Source organism: Hetaerina americana, unplaced genomic scaffold, assembly GCF_022747635.1.
Source record: "Hetaerina americana unplaced genomic scaffold, ioHetAmer1.1.p SCAF_3, whole genome shotgun sequence".
NCBI lineage: Eukaryota > Metazoa > Arthropoda > Insecta > Odonata > Calopterygidae > Hetaerina > Hetaerina americana.
The window spans coordinates 35,807,540-35,826,808 of NW_027286874.1; the positions used below are offsets into that span (position 1 = coordinate 35,807,540).

The window sequence follows — 19,269 nt, forward strand, 5'->3', positions numbered from 1 at the left end:
ATTATTTTCACATTCTTCATATTTTTCTCCATGAATGTTACCTTTCTCACAGTCCATCTATGGACTATGAGAAAGGTAACATTCTTATTTGTCTTACTGAGTGGGAGATTCTATCTCCCACTCAGTAAGACAAATGAGCTTGCGATGGGATTTGTTGTCAGCAAAGAATATCTGCAAGCCTAAACTGATCTTTACCTGCTGAAGCCTCATCAGAGGCCATTATAGCCACTGAGACGTTAATGGATCCAGTACCAATATAATCAATCCCAATAATGAAACCTGTTAATGAAAGACTTAGAAGATATTTTTTCACACATGCAAGACATGAGAATGATACTCAAAGAAAAATATCAAATCACAAAAGAGGAGTTAGATTGCTAAATAACAGTTTTGCCAGACATTTAACTTCTCTTTAAGTGGCCTTCAAAAATAGTTTTGGTGAGAGCAGCTATCAAGAGCCATTGCAAAACACAGAAGTTGGTATGAGCCAGGAACACAGGCTCGAATCTCAACCATACCAACCACTCCAAAGATCCTCCTTTCCATTCTGATGTGAATTGCCAATATGAATGTAAACTATGCTGTACTTTGAAGACTAAGCTGCACTTCTTGGTATATCAGGAAAAATAAAAGAAAAAATAGCGACAGCAGTTGATTAATGGATTATTAGAGAACATCACTTCCGGTAGTTTCCACACATTACTCAACCAAAGAGTTGTGCCTTTCATTGTTGCCCTTCAATTTTCCATCTAACACAACTATGAGGACAAACTCCAACCAAGGAAACACTAATGTTAGCGTTAAGGTAATTAATAATTGTAATAATAGAATTCACTTATTATTTATGATTTCATTATAATAATCTAAATTGTATGTTATTTCAAAAAACTAAAAAACATTTATTGTAGACAATACATCGCAAAAAGGTGTAAAGAAAAAAAGGAGCACATAGAAGAGATAGATAGACAGTAAAAATTAACCATACTTGTCTATACACTGAAGTTGTAGGATGGAGTAATGTAGGATAATAAGTTAGATCAAGTAGGATTAGGTTCTGAAGCAGGGGTTAGAAATCACAGAGTACACAGGGGAAATATTTGCAGGCTGTTTTAGATTGTATGGCTATTGATGAAATATTCATATATGAGATGGAAGTGGTTGCCAGAGTTAGGGAATGTATTGTGGTTAATGCAATCAATTAGTGAATTTTTAATGAACTTGTGCATATTTCATAGAAACCTGCGTCTTTCCAGTTCTCATTATCAATTTAAGATAAAAAAGCACACACATTACTTGAGACAAATCGAAAAGTTGGTCTTCGTTAGCAGCTAATTAGGTTATTGTGAAAGCTAGCTTCTGCTTCAGATTTTGAACTCGCAGCAATTACCCTTTGTTTTTCACTTTATTTGAGTACTTAACAAAGGTCTCCAAAATGGTTACCTTCTGTTTTATTTCTCATTTTTTGAGATTCTAACCAAATTAGTTGCCGCTTCCATATTTAATTCATCTTCCCGTAACCCTGCAACTTCCGGCTCTTCAATATTGAAAATAGTTCTGAAAGAGCAATCACATAGATTAGAAATAAGTTTAATTAATGGTACATTTATCAATTGTTAATGATATATAACAGGCAGACATGATGGATACACTTTGTGATTTGTGAACTGGTATTAAATGGGACATAAGACCACTTTTCTTTCTATTTCTTTTTTAAATCATTCCCTAAAATAATTACAAGTCAACCAGTTTTCATTATTTTGTTTTACATACCTTTCTACTAATTGTTCACATAATAAGCCAATTCTCTTCTGAAAATGACATTTTAAATCTGTGGTACCATCCGAGATGCGCGTAACGTAATGTGGGATTGCCTACAAGAAACTACTATGACCCTATCAAACAGAGAAAATTCAGGTAGTACAGAAATTTAACAAAGATGAAAAATTTTTCCCAATTGCCTAAGTTCATCTGATGATAGCTTCTTTGCAATATCAAAAGAGTGGAAATCCAATTTCTCTGTTATACTACAAACACCAGTTTTGCCTAGTTCTTCTAGCTGTTTGTGATACCCACTATTGCTTCAACAGTGGTAGCTGTTGGTTCATGCAGGAAAATTTCTTATCCTTTCTTTAAATCAAAAAAATTAAAAAGGAACACATGAAAATCATTCCAAACATTTGCCCGAAAAATCTGAACAAAGATTGCCTCCCGTTTTCCTGGGAGACAGGAGCATTCAGCCTTTTTCAGCACTGGATGTAACTATTCACAGGGAAAAGTTAATACCAAAAAAGGATACTCAATTAGCCTGTCTTGGGCCAGAAAATAAATTTATAGTATACTCAGCATACTCAAATATATGGAGAATTCTCACTTATTGATATTGAGAGTCAAATGTGATTTTAAAGTCAGACTCATTTTGGTAATGGAATGAATTGTATGACATTGAAATGATATATTTCTCAATGATCACTATGAATGGACAAATGGATGAACTCAATTTGCTCGCCAATTATATTTCAGGATCAGGTGAATAAGAATGGTACTCGAGGTGTTAAATCTGGAGTATCACTCTGGTTTGCATGAAAAATAAATATTTATTCACTCACTATTTCCCCATCTTTAAATTCTCCTAATTTGTTGTTTCTACATGCCAATAATCTATTCCGCAAAATTCCATGTACATACATACCTACTTAGGAAACAGGGACATAGCTATGGAAGGGAGGGTTTAAGGGGTTCTGCGAAACCATGAACTCACCTTTTGATCCACCTAATTACGCTGGCTAAGGGTCTTGGGGATTTATTTGACTTCTCCCAAAATAGAATTCTATTTAGAAATACCATTTAGATTGAATGTAATTGATTTTGCATGTGCCTAATATTAAATGAAATGTTTAATAATCAGGAGCAACATTCATTACTTCAATGGATATTTAAATAGATATAACAAGTATTCAAAATTTAGCTATTTAAAATTCATGAATTATTGCTTGACAACTATGGGTCAAAAAAATTGGAGAGTAGAAATAACAGACCGAATTAAAATGTATCAGAGAGAGAGGAAAACATTACTAGAAGTTAAAGCCTAGTGGAAAATATGAATTTTAAGGAAACAGATAAGCATTCTCTAAATTAAATACGCAATGGAAATTATAAAAATACTAATTTCACTCATACTGTTGTTTTTAATCTTCTTCTAATCCAACTCCACAACTTTTCATATTTGCATCCATATCTCCATCATTTTCTTCTTATTGTATAATTCTTTGCAGACATTACTCCATGGGTAAGAATATAGTGTTCTTTCATCAATACAACTTTTCATATTAAACACCAAACTGCAATTTCTCATTTCAAAACAAAAATGCATTTGGTTAACGTGATGTCCTTTGTAGCTGAATGAAGGAAAACTGAAACTTCAACTCCTATAAACCTCATGTGAAAGGCTGACATATCAAACACAAAAAATTTCAGTTGCCAATCTCCAATACTTTAGCCAACTGTTAGCTGACTCAAGAGCCTTGGAATATGGCCCATGCAAGCTCATCTAAAAGAACCTGCTGCGGTAATATTTTAGAGTTTTCTAACCCCATCCATCAATTCAAACTCAAGACCATACTCACCAGGGTCTCTAGTGAAAGATCCCTTAAGACCATGCAAGAAAAGAAAGGCAATGGCATAGAGTTCTATTACACAATATCCTAAGAAGATTCAAATCCATATCTTATTTCATACTAATATAGAGCCAAGCCAAGAGAATTCAGCTCCATTTAATGCTAGGAAATAAATGTTAGCTTCAATGCTCTTAGTTTATTTTTAGGAAGGAATTTTAGCATTAATTACATTCACAAAAGAAATCAATACAATGAATAAAATTTAAATGTTTTAATAATCATGGAAGTCAAAGATTTGAGGACTTAATCATATGTAACCTCAATATATGTATTAAGCATTGATGATAAGAATTTTTAAATAAACTCTTCAGAGGTGTTTGCACATCATGAGAGATTCTGAATATATTTTCCACGCCATAAAAAGTTGAAGATGAATAAAAATGATGAAACATGATCAAATTATTTCAAATGATTCTTACAATTTGAAAATTGTTGCATTTTAATGCATATTAGCAGATAACTATGTTCAGAGTCACTGCTGCGGCACATCCAGCCGTTTCTTTGAATCAATACAAATAATTCTTATATTTAATCAAAAAGCTTTCCTGATTTTGTTGATGCCTGTATTGTGTATTACTCAACTAATATGTAACAATCAAAAAACGCTCTACTTTTTATGGCATGCATTTGGTTTTTTGGTCTATCATGTTGGAAAAATAAGACAGGACATCATTGCCAATTTAAAAGCATAACAAAATTGAAACTGTATTTTAAATGTTAAACTAAAAATATTTTATACTGAAATTTGGACTACGGGTTTAATTATTACAAATTTCAAAAAGACCATACTCACCTGCTCAGGCTGCCAACCCTCTTGCAATCTCTTCCGAGCTGTATGTGTCAAAATTTTAGACTGCAAAGTAGTAGGCAGTAAGGAGTGAAAATAGTCGTTCATTGAAATATTAATCAAAATTCATCATGAATCATAAGTAGCCACAAAACTTTACATCATTAAATGAAAGATTAATGAAGTTACTGTTTGTACCAACACATAATAGCTATAAATAATGTTAATTAAAATTTACTGCCAATGCAATTCATTAAGCAATCTGTAAGTTTTTCCATGATTTATTTACAATAAGAATTTTAAGAGAGAGTCATTCATATAAATGATTGTCTAAAAGGTTTTGATTAATTTTCTATCATTACAATCTCAAATTGTAAATTGTATGAATACAAAAATATTTCAGGTAATAAAAGAATTAATGTTGCACACATATCAAACAATAATATTATGTTCTTTTTTTCTATTCAGCTCTCTCTGCCAGTGAGATCCATCCCAGTAGACTTTCCCACACTTTTCACAAACATAGAAGTACTCCTTTTCCATCAATACTTCCACTGGAATGAAATTGCATTTTATTGGTGCATCCATAAGTGTTACTGTTGTGACTTCTGTCACTTCCCTTATTGAACGGCCAGACCATATTGTACTTCTCCTTGTAGTTCTATTAGTTTCTCCTGTTTGACTTCCAACAGCACTTTCTAATGCACTAGCTTTTATCCCAGTCACTTGATTCAGAATTCTCTTCATTACTGAATGATGAATTTCAGCGAATTCCCTCCCATTGCACACCTACAAAAGATGAAAATTTTAACAATATTATTTGGCAGCTGGCAATGATATCAAAAATCTAAATGAATTTTGCTGCATGTAGCTCTTTCACCAACCTGGCACCTTGAAAAGATATCCTCCTCTCTCACCACTATATTGAAATGCCTAACCACTTCTTTTATCTGGTCTTCCAATTGATCATTCTGAACAGCATAGCAAAACTCTGGTGCAACATATCGAAGGTACTGTGAAGAAAGATTAAATTAAAATGGTTATGTACACCAATGTGGTCAACATTGAACATACATATAAAGAAATAGTTAACTAATGTTTCAGAACATGGCATATTTGATCACATATAAACATGCTTTGTAAGGTAGGAAAACAGGAATTGTGTTATTTAACCCTCTTAATAAAATGCTGTAGTCACTCAATTGGATTCTACAATATTTCAAATAAAATGGCAGCTTGCTACAATTTAAGGTAATTGGGAATATTTTCCAAAGGTCCTGGCCAAACTAATTAAGAAGGGTGGGTATCTACCAGGACAAGTATTTAACCTGTACAAGAGGGGCTTCTGGGAAAAGATTTACTGGCCATACTTATACAGTAAAAGGGCAAGAATGCATTCCATTTGTTAAGCTGGCAAAGGATCACCTGATGCTCTTGCTTGACAGAAATACAGCAGAGGATTACAAATTAAAGCCTCTGCTCGTATACCACTCAGAAGGCTTTAAAGATGTTACCAAGTTCTCTGTGCCTATTATCTGGAATTCTAATCCAAAAGCATAGGTGAAAATCAAATCGAAATAAGGAAAACTGAGAAAAAAGAGAGGTAAAACTCGGCTTAAGGGTACTGACCAAAAAAATGAAACACCCAAACTAGACATTCCAGGAGTTGTGCCACTATCACATTTACTGGGAGTGAAAGATTACTTTTTCAGGAATAAAAATCCCTTTCTAAATCATACATTTCCTAGGCAATGCTCCTGGTCACCTCACACCTCAAGATTTCAAAGACAGTGTGATATTTATTTTTCTGTTTCCAATTACAGTTGCATGACTAGAATTAATGGATCATTTCAATCCTAAGATTGGTTTGCTGCAGCCTACCATCCCTCTATCTCGTGCTTATTCCCTCACCCCCTGATAGCTTTTCTGTTTTACATCCTTCTTAATTTGTCCTACATGCTTGTCTATTAGTCTTCATGAGATACCTTCCCTTCACTTGTCCTTTCTACTTTTCCTAACTTATCCATCTGCTTCTTGGTGTATAAAATCCATCTATTACTTCTTTCCTGCTGAGTTCCCTACAGGATCCTTTCCTTTTCTGCTTTTCTATATATTTCATCTTCAGTATTCTCTTCCAATATCAGTTTTCAAAGGCTGCAATTTTTCACTGATACACCTTTCCAATGTTCCATGTCTACAAACTGTAGAGTTTCATGCTCCATACAAACATTTTGATGAACTGCTTCATTGATTGCAACCTCAGGGTTTTTGGATTCTTCTTAATGAATGAGTTCATAGCTTGAGCTTTTCTTCTCTTGATTTTGGTCAAATTTCTTTCATCTAAAGTTACACTCCTGCCCAGTGAGATGAAGGATTCCACTAGCTCTCCTTTCACTCTTCAAATTGTGATACCTGACTTTAGATTCTCTGTTCACAAAAGGCTTTTTGTTTTCTTCATGTTGATGCCCATATTATATTCCAAAAGTACTTGGTCCATATCATTCAGAGTTCCTTGCAGGTCCTCTCATACTTCTGCTGCTATTGAAATGTCATCTCATAAACTGTAGCATGTTAATTCCTTTGCTATTCACCCCAACTTCTTTCATGCCTAATTTTCGTGCTTCTTTTATTGCCTCTTCTAGATAGATGTTGAATAGTACTGGCAAGAGATCACATCTTAGTCTAACTCCTTTGTTTATTCTGCCTTCTATTTTCCTTCCATTTTTCATTTGTATAATTGTTACCTCATTCTCGAAGAGGTGGTGATGCATTATTCTATTGCCATTGTAGTCCATTCCAAGCACCTCTTGTATCTTGAACATCCCTTTCCATTCAATGTTGTTGAAGGCCGTCTCTAAATCCATGAATGCCACAATTAATGGCTAGTTTGGGTGTTTCATTTTCTTGGTCAGTACCCTTAAGCTGAGTTTTGCCTCCCTTTTTTCTCAGTTTTCCTTATTTCGATTTGGTTTTCCATAACTTTCTTCTATCTTTCTTGCCATTCTTTGGTTAATTATCCGAGTAAGTATTTTCAATGTGAGAGAGGCATCAGGCTCAATATTCTCCGTGGTTTGCATTTATCTGTACTTGGTTTCTTCAGTGTTACAATAATCACTCTTCTTTTGATCTTCTAGTAGTTTACCACCATCACAGATATCTTTGAATATTCCAAAAGGGCATCCACTGCTTTGACCCTAAGTGTCTTCATTATTTTTTTAATCATTTTATCAACTCCTCATGACTTGTTGTTCTTCACATCTTCCACAGCTCTGTCACTTTGCTTATCAGTATTTTTAGGCCCCAATTGTCTTCTTCCAACAAGATTTCTTCTTCGATAAATTCACCTTCAAGTGGTTTCATCTATTGGTAGAGTAGTTCAATGTATTCTTTCCGCCTCGTTCCAATTTCTTCAGCTTATATTCATATCTTTCCAAAACAACTCGGACGTTAAGGGGTTTTGTTTTTCTTTCTCTGTATTATTTCTTTACCACTTTATAAGCAGTTTTGTTGCTTCCCTTCTTCCTCTTTTCATTGATTTATTGGCAGCAGGTTTCTATTCACTCCTCCTTACCTCCTTGCATTCTCATTTGACTCCCCTATGCCACTTTTTAGAATGTCTTTCCTAGTTCCACCTGCCACTCTATTTGTCTGCCAATGCTCAGATGAGATAAATCATCACTGGATTTTCAAGATATGACACATTCATAAAAAGGAAACACAAATTAGTTAATTAGGTGAGGAAATGGGGGCAATAATGCATAATAAATGGACAAATATTTTTCTTGAAAAAAATAAAATTTGTTTATATATAAACCCAAAAGATAAAAAGACAATTTCCTGCATTTCCCTCACATGATCAGTATAATACATTATCGCATTATGATTTCATTGGAGCTTAATGTTCATAATATGAATGTAAGAAATTATACATACTCTCTTGTAATTGCTTCCTCTTGTCAATATGACTCTCCTGTCTCGCTGAGAAACTTTTATGCAGGTGTCTGGATTATCTGTAGCTTGTAGCACCCATGAGTCCACTCCAATTGATCTCAGCTTTCTTCCAAGACCTTGAACCATTGTATCACACACCATTTTTATAGAGCTTGCAGAAACTGGTGGTAGCTCCGAAATAGGTTCAACATTTTGAGCCTGTGCCAATAGGTAAATACCAATAATTGAACGTAATAAAGGATATTTAGTGGCAATCATTCCAATGAACAACATTACAAAAATATTTACTCACATTTAAAAAAGTCATAGGATCAAAAGGCTTCCTTATTTTTTTCCCTTTTCCTTTCCCTTTTCGTTGTTTTTCATGGCTGGATTTGTGATCCTTCATTGAAGATGAAACAGCTTCTTCAAATACAATATTTTGCTCAATAGATGATTTTTTCAAGAAGTCATATACTTCAAGTAAGCAATAAGCATCGAGAGCTGCAATAAAATGTCATAAGTTTATTGATATAGTCAACACTAAATATTTTTCACGATTGAAAATTTTGCTTAAAATAGATTATTTAAAACCATTCTTCCACCAATCTTCCCTAGCCTAAGAGTAAAATGAAAAATTATAGCATGGATGCCACATTTCCTCAAACTGAAATATATGTAGAATAACCAAACTAATCACACTTTAATTTAGCTGTCCAATGAGCATAAAACCTTTGAAGTGCAATTTAGGCATCAACTAACATACCATAATGCCTGACAAAAGCTACACAGAACCACAGAGCATCTTTGTATTTAAATATTGAAATATAATTAATTTTTGTAAACCCCAAATGTCTTCATCTCCATGCTCTCTCTTACCTCATGAATATACGATATAGAACTTGATGAAAGTAGAGAATAAAAGGGAAATCCTATGCACATAAACAACAACAACATGATTCTACCATTGGCGTGCTTTTTTGGCTCTTGGCTCGTGCTGCAGCTTCCATTGGCGTGATTGAGCTTTAGTTTCCACGTCATAGCCATAAACCCATGATTCGCCACCAGTTATGACCCTCTGGACCAAATTTGGGTCGTTGCAGACAGAGTCATTAGCAATGTTAATGTGTTGCTGTTTTTGGTTGAAATTGAGCAATTTTCGTACCAATTTTGCGGTGACCCATGTTATTCCCAAATCATTGGTAAAATCGAATGGCACGAGCCAATCGATATGTTTAGGTATTCAGTAACTTCTCTAATGGTGATTTGACGATTGGCCAATACTATTTTCTTCACTACATCAGTGTTTTCGTCTTTTGTTGATGTGCTTGGGCATCCAGCACTCTCTTCATCCTTCACATCTTCTCGGCCGTCTGAGAACACTTTGTACCACCGATAAACGTTGCTTCGGTGCAAGATAGCTTCTCCGTTTGCCACAGTCAACTATCGGAATGCATCCGCGCACTCAATTTTGTTTTTCACACAAAATTTGATACACATTCTCTGATCCATTTCTTGGAACAGGCAAAAATCGAAGACAAGCCAAAACAGCTGTCAACAATTAACTGAACATTCAAAATGGCCGAAATATATGACAGAACAGAGAGACATAATTACCATACATAATGCCACAAAAAAATCAAAAATCAAATAAATGTAACCAGCAGAAATTCAAACTTCACAATAATTTTTGGACTTCAAGGCCAAGTAGGTGCAACCTCAAGGTTTTGCAAGTCCATGATATCAGAACCCGCAAGTCAAAATAATAGTGAAGGATGAAAGTCACAGGAAGTCCTGTTAAGGCAACAAGGATCATGTAAACATATTGACCAATAAAAAAAGGTGAGGAACCCATGACACACTCATCATTTTTCATTCTAGGCAAATATACAGCCATAAGAGGTGGAGGCAAGGCTTCCACCGTCATCATCCCATGAAACCCTTGCAAGGGAAAACCGACAGCAGCAGGACAGAAGACGCAGGAGGAGAAGAAGACCAAATTAGTAAGAACAGGAACGTGGAATGTTAGGGCAATGCTGAGGACAGTAAAATTAGAGAATATTAAGCAAGAGATGGAAGAAGGAAATATAAATATTTCAGGTTATGCAAGGTGAGATGGATGGATAGTGGGGATTACTGGAGTGATAATTATAGAATAATATACAGCGGCGGAGACCAGAGTCAACGTGGGGTAGCCATAATATAAAATAAAGAGGTAGGAAGAAGCGTAGTCTACATAGAACAGGCAACGGATAGAATATTACTAGTACAGATAAAAGCACAACTGATGAATTTGGTCATTGTTCAAGTACACATGCCACCAAGCAACCATGTGAAACTCTATATCACCTGCTTGAGTTTGAATACAAAGTTCTTGTGATTGTTTTAGCTCCAACATAACCTCCAAAGCTTTACTCACATATGGGGGATTTAAACCCTCTAAAATGTCTCATTTAAACATTCTCTACTTCAAAAAACTTTCTAAATTCCATCAGGCCTGATGATGCCGCACTGCAATGAAACCTGGGTCGCATTAAAGTCTATTTTTCATACGTATTCACAGTTTTATTTTGACTTATTAATCATGGAACAATTCCACAAAGTTATGCCTGAAATCATTAATTCTAATTTCATAACAATGATTGAATGTTTCTTGACATTTTTCAATCCAAGTTGAGCCTAGATCTATAATAAATATGAAAAATTAGGGCTCGTTGTATAATCCTAAGCTTTCATGCCATGCTTGTTTTTCCTAAGGTTAAACTTCTGACCAACCTCCTTGTTGGTCGATACATTTGATGGTCTTCAGGCCAAATATAAGGCCTGGTACCTATTCAAAATTACTTGAGGACATATTCCAATGCCAAATTTAAGGTCTATTTACTCCTAAGGCCTGACCATACATGTTCCAGAACAGCCCTATAGGTTAAAGTCCTGAATTTTTTCAAGCTCAAATGATATTCATTTTTTCCCAGAAATCCTTAAGAAGACAAACTGTTTGTTTGCCTTTCGCAGCTACTCAAAAGATAGCCTCTAAACTGTTATAACATACCTGATAGAAAAATCTAACAGGCTTTCTGAAGATTAGGTACTTTAGCGAAGTCAGGATGTACCATTCCCAGGGAAATAACTACGGAGATAACTAAAAATAAGAACATAAAATACTGCATTTAAATTTACCTTGATGAGAATTTACACTTACCAGCATATAGCTTTTGACTTCTTCGAAGTGGCCTTTTTTCCCAATTTGAAAATTGATCAGATTTGTCCAATGACTTTCCAAAACAAAGATAAACAAGATGGGATAGACCTTTACTGGATTGCTCTTTGTCAACTGAAAGAAATAAGATTGTATTAAAATGTAAGCTCAAATATAACTTAACAGGTAGAATGGGATGCTTACCACATAAAACATCTCTTTAAAACCATATCTTCAAGCCTTTTGGTATTCATAATAGAGCTAACATGACCACAAGAGATATGGAGCAATTAATACCATTCTATTTTTCATCATATGCATTCTGATCTAGAATATTTGAATTTAAGGTGCTGAAGTGAAACAGGTATGTACATACTTAATTGTATTTGAAAATTATTTACTTCCAAAACTTCAATGGAATCAATTTTCATCTTTGATGGGTACACCTGGCCCAAAGTAAGTATCATGTATTCTCATTACTACTAAGTTTGGATATTTAGATAATCCATGTGACACACTTTAATAGGTCCATTTATAGTACATAAGATTCATAATCAAAACAATATACTAACAATAGATAAAATTATGCAGTAAATACATTAAGCATTCCACATAACTCGACTAAAAAGATTTACAACAGCAGCGGCAATGTCTTGTTGTAAGAACTTTTCAAAATAGGTACAACAATAATCAGAGACAGATTTCAAATGAGTAACCTTTCAGTTACATTGCAAGCATGCATCCCATTGGATTAGCCACATCAATGCACATTCACATCAAAGCAAGTGAAAGAGCAATTTACTTCCTCACCTCTGATTGTGCTAAGAGGAGTATAAGAGATAGTGCTAAACATATTAATCCTCAAATACTAGCACCTGGATGCATTTGATACTGATTATAATTGGAACTCTCACACCTTTTTTCACCATAATCTTTCTTCAGATTCTAAACTATTACTGAGTTCATAAATATTTTTGATACCATATCTTAATATACAGGGTCACGGTAGTCCAGGGGGTGGCGCATTGGACTACTGACCAGAGGGTCCCGGGTTCAATTCCCGGGCAAGACACTCAGGGCACCTGCAGCTCCACCAAGCTATGTGATTTTTCGGGTACCAGATCTTCCTGGGAAACCATAACAGGCACAGGGAAAGGAACTGGCCCTCCTACCCTGATGTGTGAATTTCACACGCCGTTGAGCTTGGTACTGGGTGAACTCTACCATCACCTACCAAACCGACCTTCGGGTTGATTACTGTGTTTACGGTTTTTTTTATCTAACTATAAGAATTACAGTATCATATTTTGTAAGCTAAAATATTTCGCATTCTAGTGGTAAACGTTCAACAGACCAATTAAATTAACCTTATAAGTAATTCCTGATGTCTCCATACTTTTTCTACTTTGAAGCTAGCTGAAAATGAGTTATGAAGGCAAGCATCAACAAATCATAAGTCAAATTGTGGATCATAATGATTTTTGTTGAATTATTAGCATCCCGTTATCTCCAGATTTATCTTACTTAATTCAAAGAAATAATACATATAAACCTACCATATTTCCTGGCCATACCGTAAGATGCACTGGCACATTAGACCCACCCCGATTTTTTTCAGGCCAGAATTCACGAAAATACTAGGATCAGATAAAAAAGATCAAACTATATTGATGTTAACACAATGCAAAGAAAATTGGATTGTCACATCAAAAAATTAGCAGTCACACCTATACCAATTTTATTCATCATAGTCCCAGCAATCCATCATCACTGGGCCAAAATGCCTTTCAGCTGCTTTGCTTCTGTGTTCTAAGCCATTATTCACAAATTCAATTTTAAATGCAATACTGCAGAACAATCTTCTGTCTTAAGATCCCATGAGGTCATTATCATGTGATGCCTAGTTTCTGCTATTATTATAATATTATCAAAATTTGTATCAAAAGCAACCATTTCCTATGCCTTTATGAAACTCTCATACTCTACTTGCGATTGAATGCAAGAAGACTCTGACTTTGTTGGGAGAGGTACAATGCATGCATATATGTATTAACAGAGGGTATCCCTGTTAGCCCTATGCGTATTAAGTATTGCAGCAGCACCACATGTGAGATGAAACTGCACTATATTTAATACATTTATGATTTATTTGGGAATTGTCTTAGGAATTGCTTTGATTGAAATACTTTAACTCCATTCCTTACAACTGATTCAAACCAGTGATACATGGTTTACATAAAAAGTATTCCAGAACGTCCTTATGGATACAAATGCAAGCTTCTTTGATGGAACTTAGGGTGCCATGATGGTGTCCTTTCACTTTTGGGAATAGGAAATATAGAGTCTGCTGGTGCCAAATCGGGACTGTAGGGGGGTTGGTGAATTGTCACAATGCCATTGCAGAAAGTCTTTGCAAGCAGACAATCAACTCTGCTTTATGTCGTCCATCAAAACATTTGGGACAAGTTTAGCACGGATATTTTGCACCGCCAAATTTTCTGTGATAATCGTGTGCACTGTCAGCTTATAAATGGCAATAAAATCTGCAATCATGGGCACATTTGACCGACAGCCTGAATTCAGCACTTCATGCACATTAGAAAAAAGTTTTAATGATAATTCTCAAACAAATCTTTTAGGATGAAATTATTTACCCTCAAATTATGGCCAAATATTGGATTTGTCTTATGTACCAGTAATAAAAAACTTGAGTTGAAATATATGCCTAAAAACTCCAATTTATTTAAATGAACATTATTAGTATTCTATTGCATTGCATCTTTTTTGCTGAAGATGAATTCAAATACATCTTTCCAAATTTTTTTCTAATCAGTAAATTTACTAATTTGCCTGATATATTTTTTGCTACATTCTGAAAGGGGACGAATTCAAGTAAAATGAGTTCAAATCCACAGAACACTGAGGTTATGATTACTCCAATGCTTGCATGTATGTGTTATTTGATATTGTAAAACCTGATGAAATTATCTATTCATGCTGATAGCAAAAGCTGATTACTATCTGGTATCATGAAAATATGCGACAGACAAGACAGTTCAAATTCAGCACTTCACACAAACTTCAGCATAAAATTTTTACCAATACTTTTCATACAAACCTTGTACTATCAACATTTGTAATAACGACAACCATTTTCTATGCCTGCAGCAGGAATAAATATGTATCATAGTATTTTTTCTGGCAAATTGGCTTCCGCTCAGAAGTCGAAATATACCTGTGTACCCCCATAAGATGCACGCTAATTTTAGGGTAAAGAAAGTGCATCTTATAGGTCAGGAAATACAGTACATCAAATTAAAATTTAATCATAAAATGTTGACTTTTCATATTTCAATAATTGCCAATTATACAGGGAATGAAGATTGAATGGCTCTACTTTATACATAGGCTACCAAAAACACTAATTGTAAAACTTTAGCTATTAGAGTTCATTGTAAGAATTTTTATTTTTTTCATTGTCTATTTATTCTTTCAATTAACCTTTAAGGTTTAATTTCCATTGTGAACTGCTAAACTAAATTTTGCTCGTCAATACTCTATGCTGAAAAGTAGTTTTTAATTTACACCCAAACTGCTTGATGCTTGGCAATATGTAGATAGTTTTCTTCATAAGTTCAATAGTGAAATTTTGTTTCTAGCTAAGGTCAATGAATTAATTGAAGAAATCTAAATTCGTAACACATAGATGTGGCAAACATTTCACATTTGAGGAAACTGCCTAAATAAGTATTTTGTGTTGCTGATAATATTTTCAGTAAAAATTCCTTTGTAAACATAAACTAGCACAATAAATGCACATTTATTTCTGTATTCATGTTTCATATTTGTTTTCGTAAAAAAACTGTTATGAATTCTCTCATCTTTTCCATGCAAATGTTTATAATCTGAAGTGGAAATAGCAGAAGAAGCATGCAATATCATCACTTGATAGTTTACACAAGTGACATGCTGACCATTCTTTAACATGAATTTCCTAAAATATTCTCCAAATAGACACAACATAGAACTCACCATTCAAGAGTAAAAGAAACTTTAAACTTCTCTGCGTTATTTATTGCTCATACTCAGTGAAAATATCCAAAATGAAATAAACTTGGATTGTGGAAAGAGGGACTGTCACATTCCATCCAGCCAAAGGTTTGGAGGGCCTAACTCAGCTTCTTTCAACCCAATAAAAAGAACTTTTGTCCACCATTGTACAGTAACTATGGTGTACATAACCAACGTTGCTGAAAAAAATTCCATTAAAATTCCTTAACTTTCCAGACATATCTTTATACTTAAATAATTTTTCCTAACTCTGGCCAGAGCAGAAAAACCAGTTATTGAAATTCACTACAAAATTCTCTTGTGATAATGATTACAACTATCAAAATATAAATATTTAAAGTGAAAAGAATGACTTTCCAGCAATTATAGTTGTATCAGCTCCTTGAGCAACAAGACTAGCCATATTTTATCACCTATGTCAATATAAGCAATTCTCTAATCTTCAGATAGATAATATTTATGCCAAATGTATACATACAGATGAACCTCACATAAAGAGCATAATTGATTCTGTGATCTTTCTTGTGAAGCAAAACACTCGTTTAGAGAATTAACTTTTCTCATATAAAACAGTGCAAAATATAATAATGCATTCCATGCCAAAAAATAGATAATATGCAAGGTTTATTCAAAGAAAATTATACATACATTGTCTGCGACCATAAGTCATGTTCATCTTTTATTCTATTGTGGAATGAATCAACTGGGAATGTGAATTTGATTTTTCAAAGCAAAAAAGAATCTAAATATTTAGTTTATTATTTATGATATGTCCAGAGACATTATTTTTGCTGATGCTTCCATATTTTTTTAAAAATACAACTCAGAATTATCATTTAATAAATATCTGGCACACATCCCCACTGCCTTATCAGGGCGATGCCACGTAAAGACACTACAATTGTTTCCTGTGACCTGCACATCATATTTAGCCTGCTGTTTTGAACACTTCTTAAGGGCTTTTGGAGTTTCTGAATGGTAAGCAAGCAGGTATTTAATTTTCAAATTGCTGCTTGCATCATTGGCACAAAATAGCAACATGAGATGATTTTTCATTGGCTTTTGGTATGGTTAAGCATTTTCCTTTACTGTTAAATGTACAAATAAAGGTTCATTTTGGCATCTCCTTTCAGAAGAAACCTATCTTGTAACAATAAAAAACCTGTTGCGGCAGTGAACCTCAGAATCTATGAGCTTCTGGAAGTCACCAATGAAGTTTTCTGCTGCTTTTGAGTTGGAACTTGCTGCTTTACAGCATGCCTCACAATGCCATGGGTGCTGGTTCTTCTCGTAAACTTCTTGAACCACAAATGGCTCCCCTTAAATACTTTTTCAGCCGTTGATGGGCCTGACATCTACATTAATGAAGTCAGTAAAAATCACTTTCCTATTCTCAAAAATGATATTCTCATTAATAAGGTCACATTGCAATTGCTTTTCCTTAATCCACATGAGATGCAACCTTTCAGCATTGTTGAGAATACATTCCTGTTCAGTAGATATTTTGTCACTCTCTTTGAAGCATCTTTCACTGTAACTTTGTCCTTATTCTTGAAGAAAATGCAAATCACTGATGTCGACCGATTGTTGATGTGAGCACAGTCACTCCTTGTTCCCGATTTTCAATTATTTTACTTTTCTTTTATACTGTTATTTTCATTCTCTTATGGCTTTCTTTTTATGGATTTTCAATGGGGTTCATTTTTTGATTTGTGCACAAAATCTTATTACACAGCACAAATAAATTATTAATAATATGTTTGAACACAAGTTTGGAAAAATGTGAGATCACTAGTTACACTAAGATGCTAGCAGAACAAGTGCTAAATGCAAACTGAAATAGTAGGCACACAACCATTCACAGAATTCCCTTCTTCTCATCACTCTATACCTGAAAAAATGCATGTTAAGCGAGTCATTATTGGGACCAATATTTTTGCTCATCATGGAAATTACTCACTATGCGAGGTGTGAGGTTCCACTATATTTCAAACATAGATTCTGTCTTAGAAACTCTCAGGTAGTAAGAACAAATCTATGAGGATAAGATATCATCATCAACTCAAAAATGGAAATACGTCAATAAATACTGATTTGAAAATGTGATTTCTATGTAACCTGATAGAACCATTCGGTTTCAACAAAAATAAATAAAAATTTACTTAAAGTTATAATTACATGCAACTCCTTAACAACATTAGCACACAGGTCTTTGTCATTTAAAAAGTTCATATTGAGTTTTTGATGTTCTTGAAACATATTTCAATTATTATTACGGTACCTATGTACAAAGTGCAATTTACAGCGAGTGATGCAAATCATCATTTCAGACTACGATGCACCGGCACTCTTTCTGCAGAAGTTTATGGAAGGGAAAAAAAGTGACAGAGAAAGGTATAAGAAAGCAACACACTTCCACCAAGAAACATAAAGACACAATCAAACATGGACACACATGTCGACAACAGAGGAAGATGGAAGCAAACAGCTGGCACCAAATATTGAAATAATCCAGAGTTACACTAGGAAGAGCTTATTTTAGCCTATTTAAGGGAAAATTATTTGGGTGAAGAAGAAAGTATCATCAACACTTTTTTGTTTTTCCTAAATATGTTTTATCCCTATTTCAACAGCATTTAATAAAATTAATCCCAGACTGCATATTTAGGGACCAATTATTTTGACTTTATTGTGAAATTAAAGCTAAATTAATACCTAAATAAAAATAAATATTTTGTACTTCAATACTAGAATAAAATATGGCCAAACTTGAACCAACCATAATGTATAGCTCTAATGTGGAACCTTTTGTTCCTATCATTTTACTATTAGACCAATTCATCAATAGCTTGACAGCATTTCATGTGATACGGATGTGTTAAAGTACATGATACATTCAGCTAATTTGCATAAATTCAGTTTGTTATACTCAATTGATAGAACCAGCAAATTAGGCAATCACAAAGTTTGTTTATGTGCAAGTATTTGTCACTATGTTCTTTTTTGCACCATCCTTACCTAAGTGTAGAATATCTTGTGTAATAATTAACACAAGTTATATGCGTAGTTAAAAAATTATTTTTGCCATTGAGTACCGTTAAATTTTTATAAATAATTCCATAATTTAAACCAAGAGCAATTCCCAGGAAATATGAACACAGAATCAATTACTATAAAATTATGTTTAAAAACACCACCTTTCAAAGCATTAGCTAATATTTTCCGAAATGCTCTTAAGTAAAACATGGTAAAATATTAATATTCTTCTGACATTATGGAACTCCAATCACATGAACACAGCAGTAAACTGTGGTGGTAGACAAACTTTTCAACTAACTCCGAGGAAACTTAACTTCAAGCTAGAACATTTAGAGGCCATTGTTGCATGGAGAATGTATGCTTGCATATGAATTTAATATTGTGAATACGTACACATACACGAACATAAATGCACCATACACAAATATATTTTCAAACCCACATTTTTCAGCACCAAGGTCTTGCAAATTATTCGCACTCCAACATACATTGGTCGCATGGATCATGTACATTAAATTCAGCAAATAGATGCCAGAACTAACACATTCAAGGACTCTTTCCCATGGACA

The 19,269-nt window shown here is 34.1% G+C and overlaps 1 protein-coding gene across 3 annotated transcripts in view; it reads right to left on the reverse strand.

Moving 5' to 3' along the window:
• Window positions 1-4,759: 4,759 nt before the first annotated feature.
• The window catches only part of Nbr (exonuclease mut-7 homolog), a 58,621-nt gene continuing 44,111 nt past the window's right edge, over window positions 4,760-19,269 (reverse strand). For all 3 annotated transcript variants that reach the window (XM_071587756.1, XM_071587755.1, XM_071587754.1), the window contains 5 exons: window positions 11,594-11,725; window positions 8,705-8,895; window positions 8,395-8,610; window positions 5,346-5,474; window positions 4,760-5,250 (listed from right to left, as the gene is read on the reverse strand). In XM_071587756.1, the coding sequence (XP_071443857.1) occupies window positions 4,894-5,250; window positions 5,346-5,474; window positions 8,395-8,610; window positions 8,705-8,895; window positions 11,594-11,725 (1,025 nt within the window). In that variant the 3' untranslated portion in view covers window positions 4,760-4,893. The remainder of the gene's footprint in view (window positions 5,251-5,345; window positions 5,475-8,394; window positions 8,611-8,704; window positions 8,896-11,593; window positions 11,726-19,269) is intronic.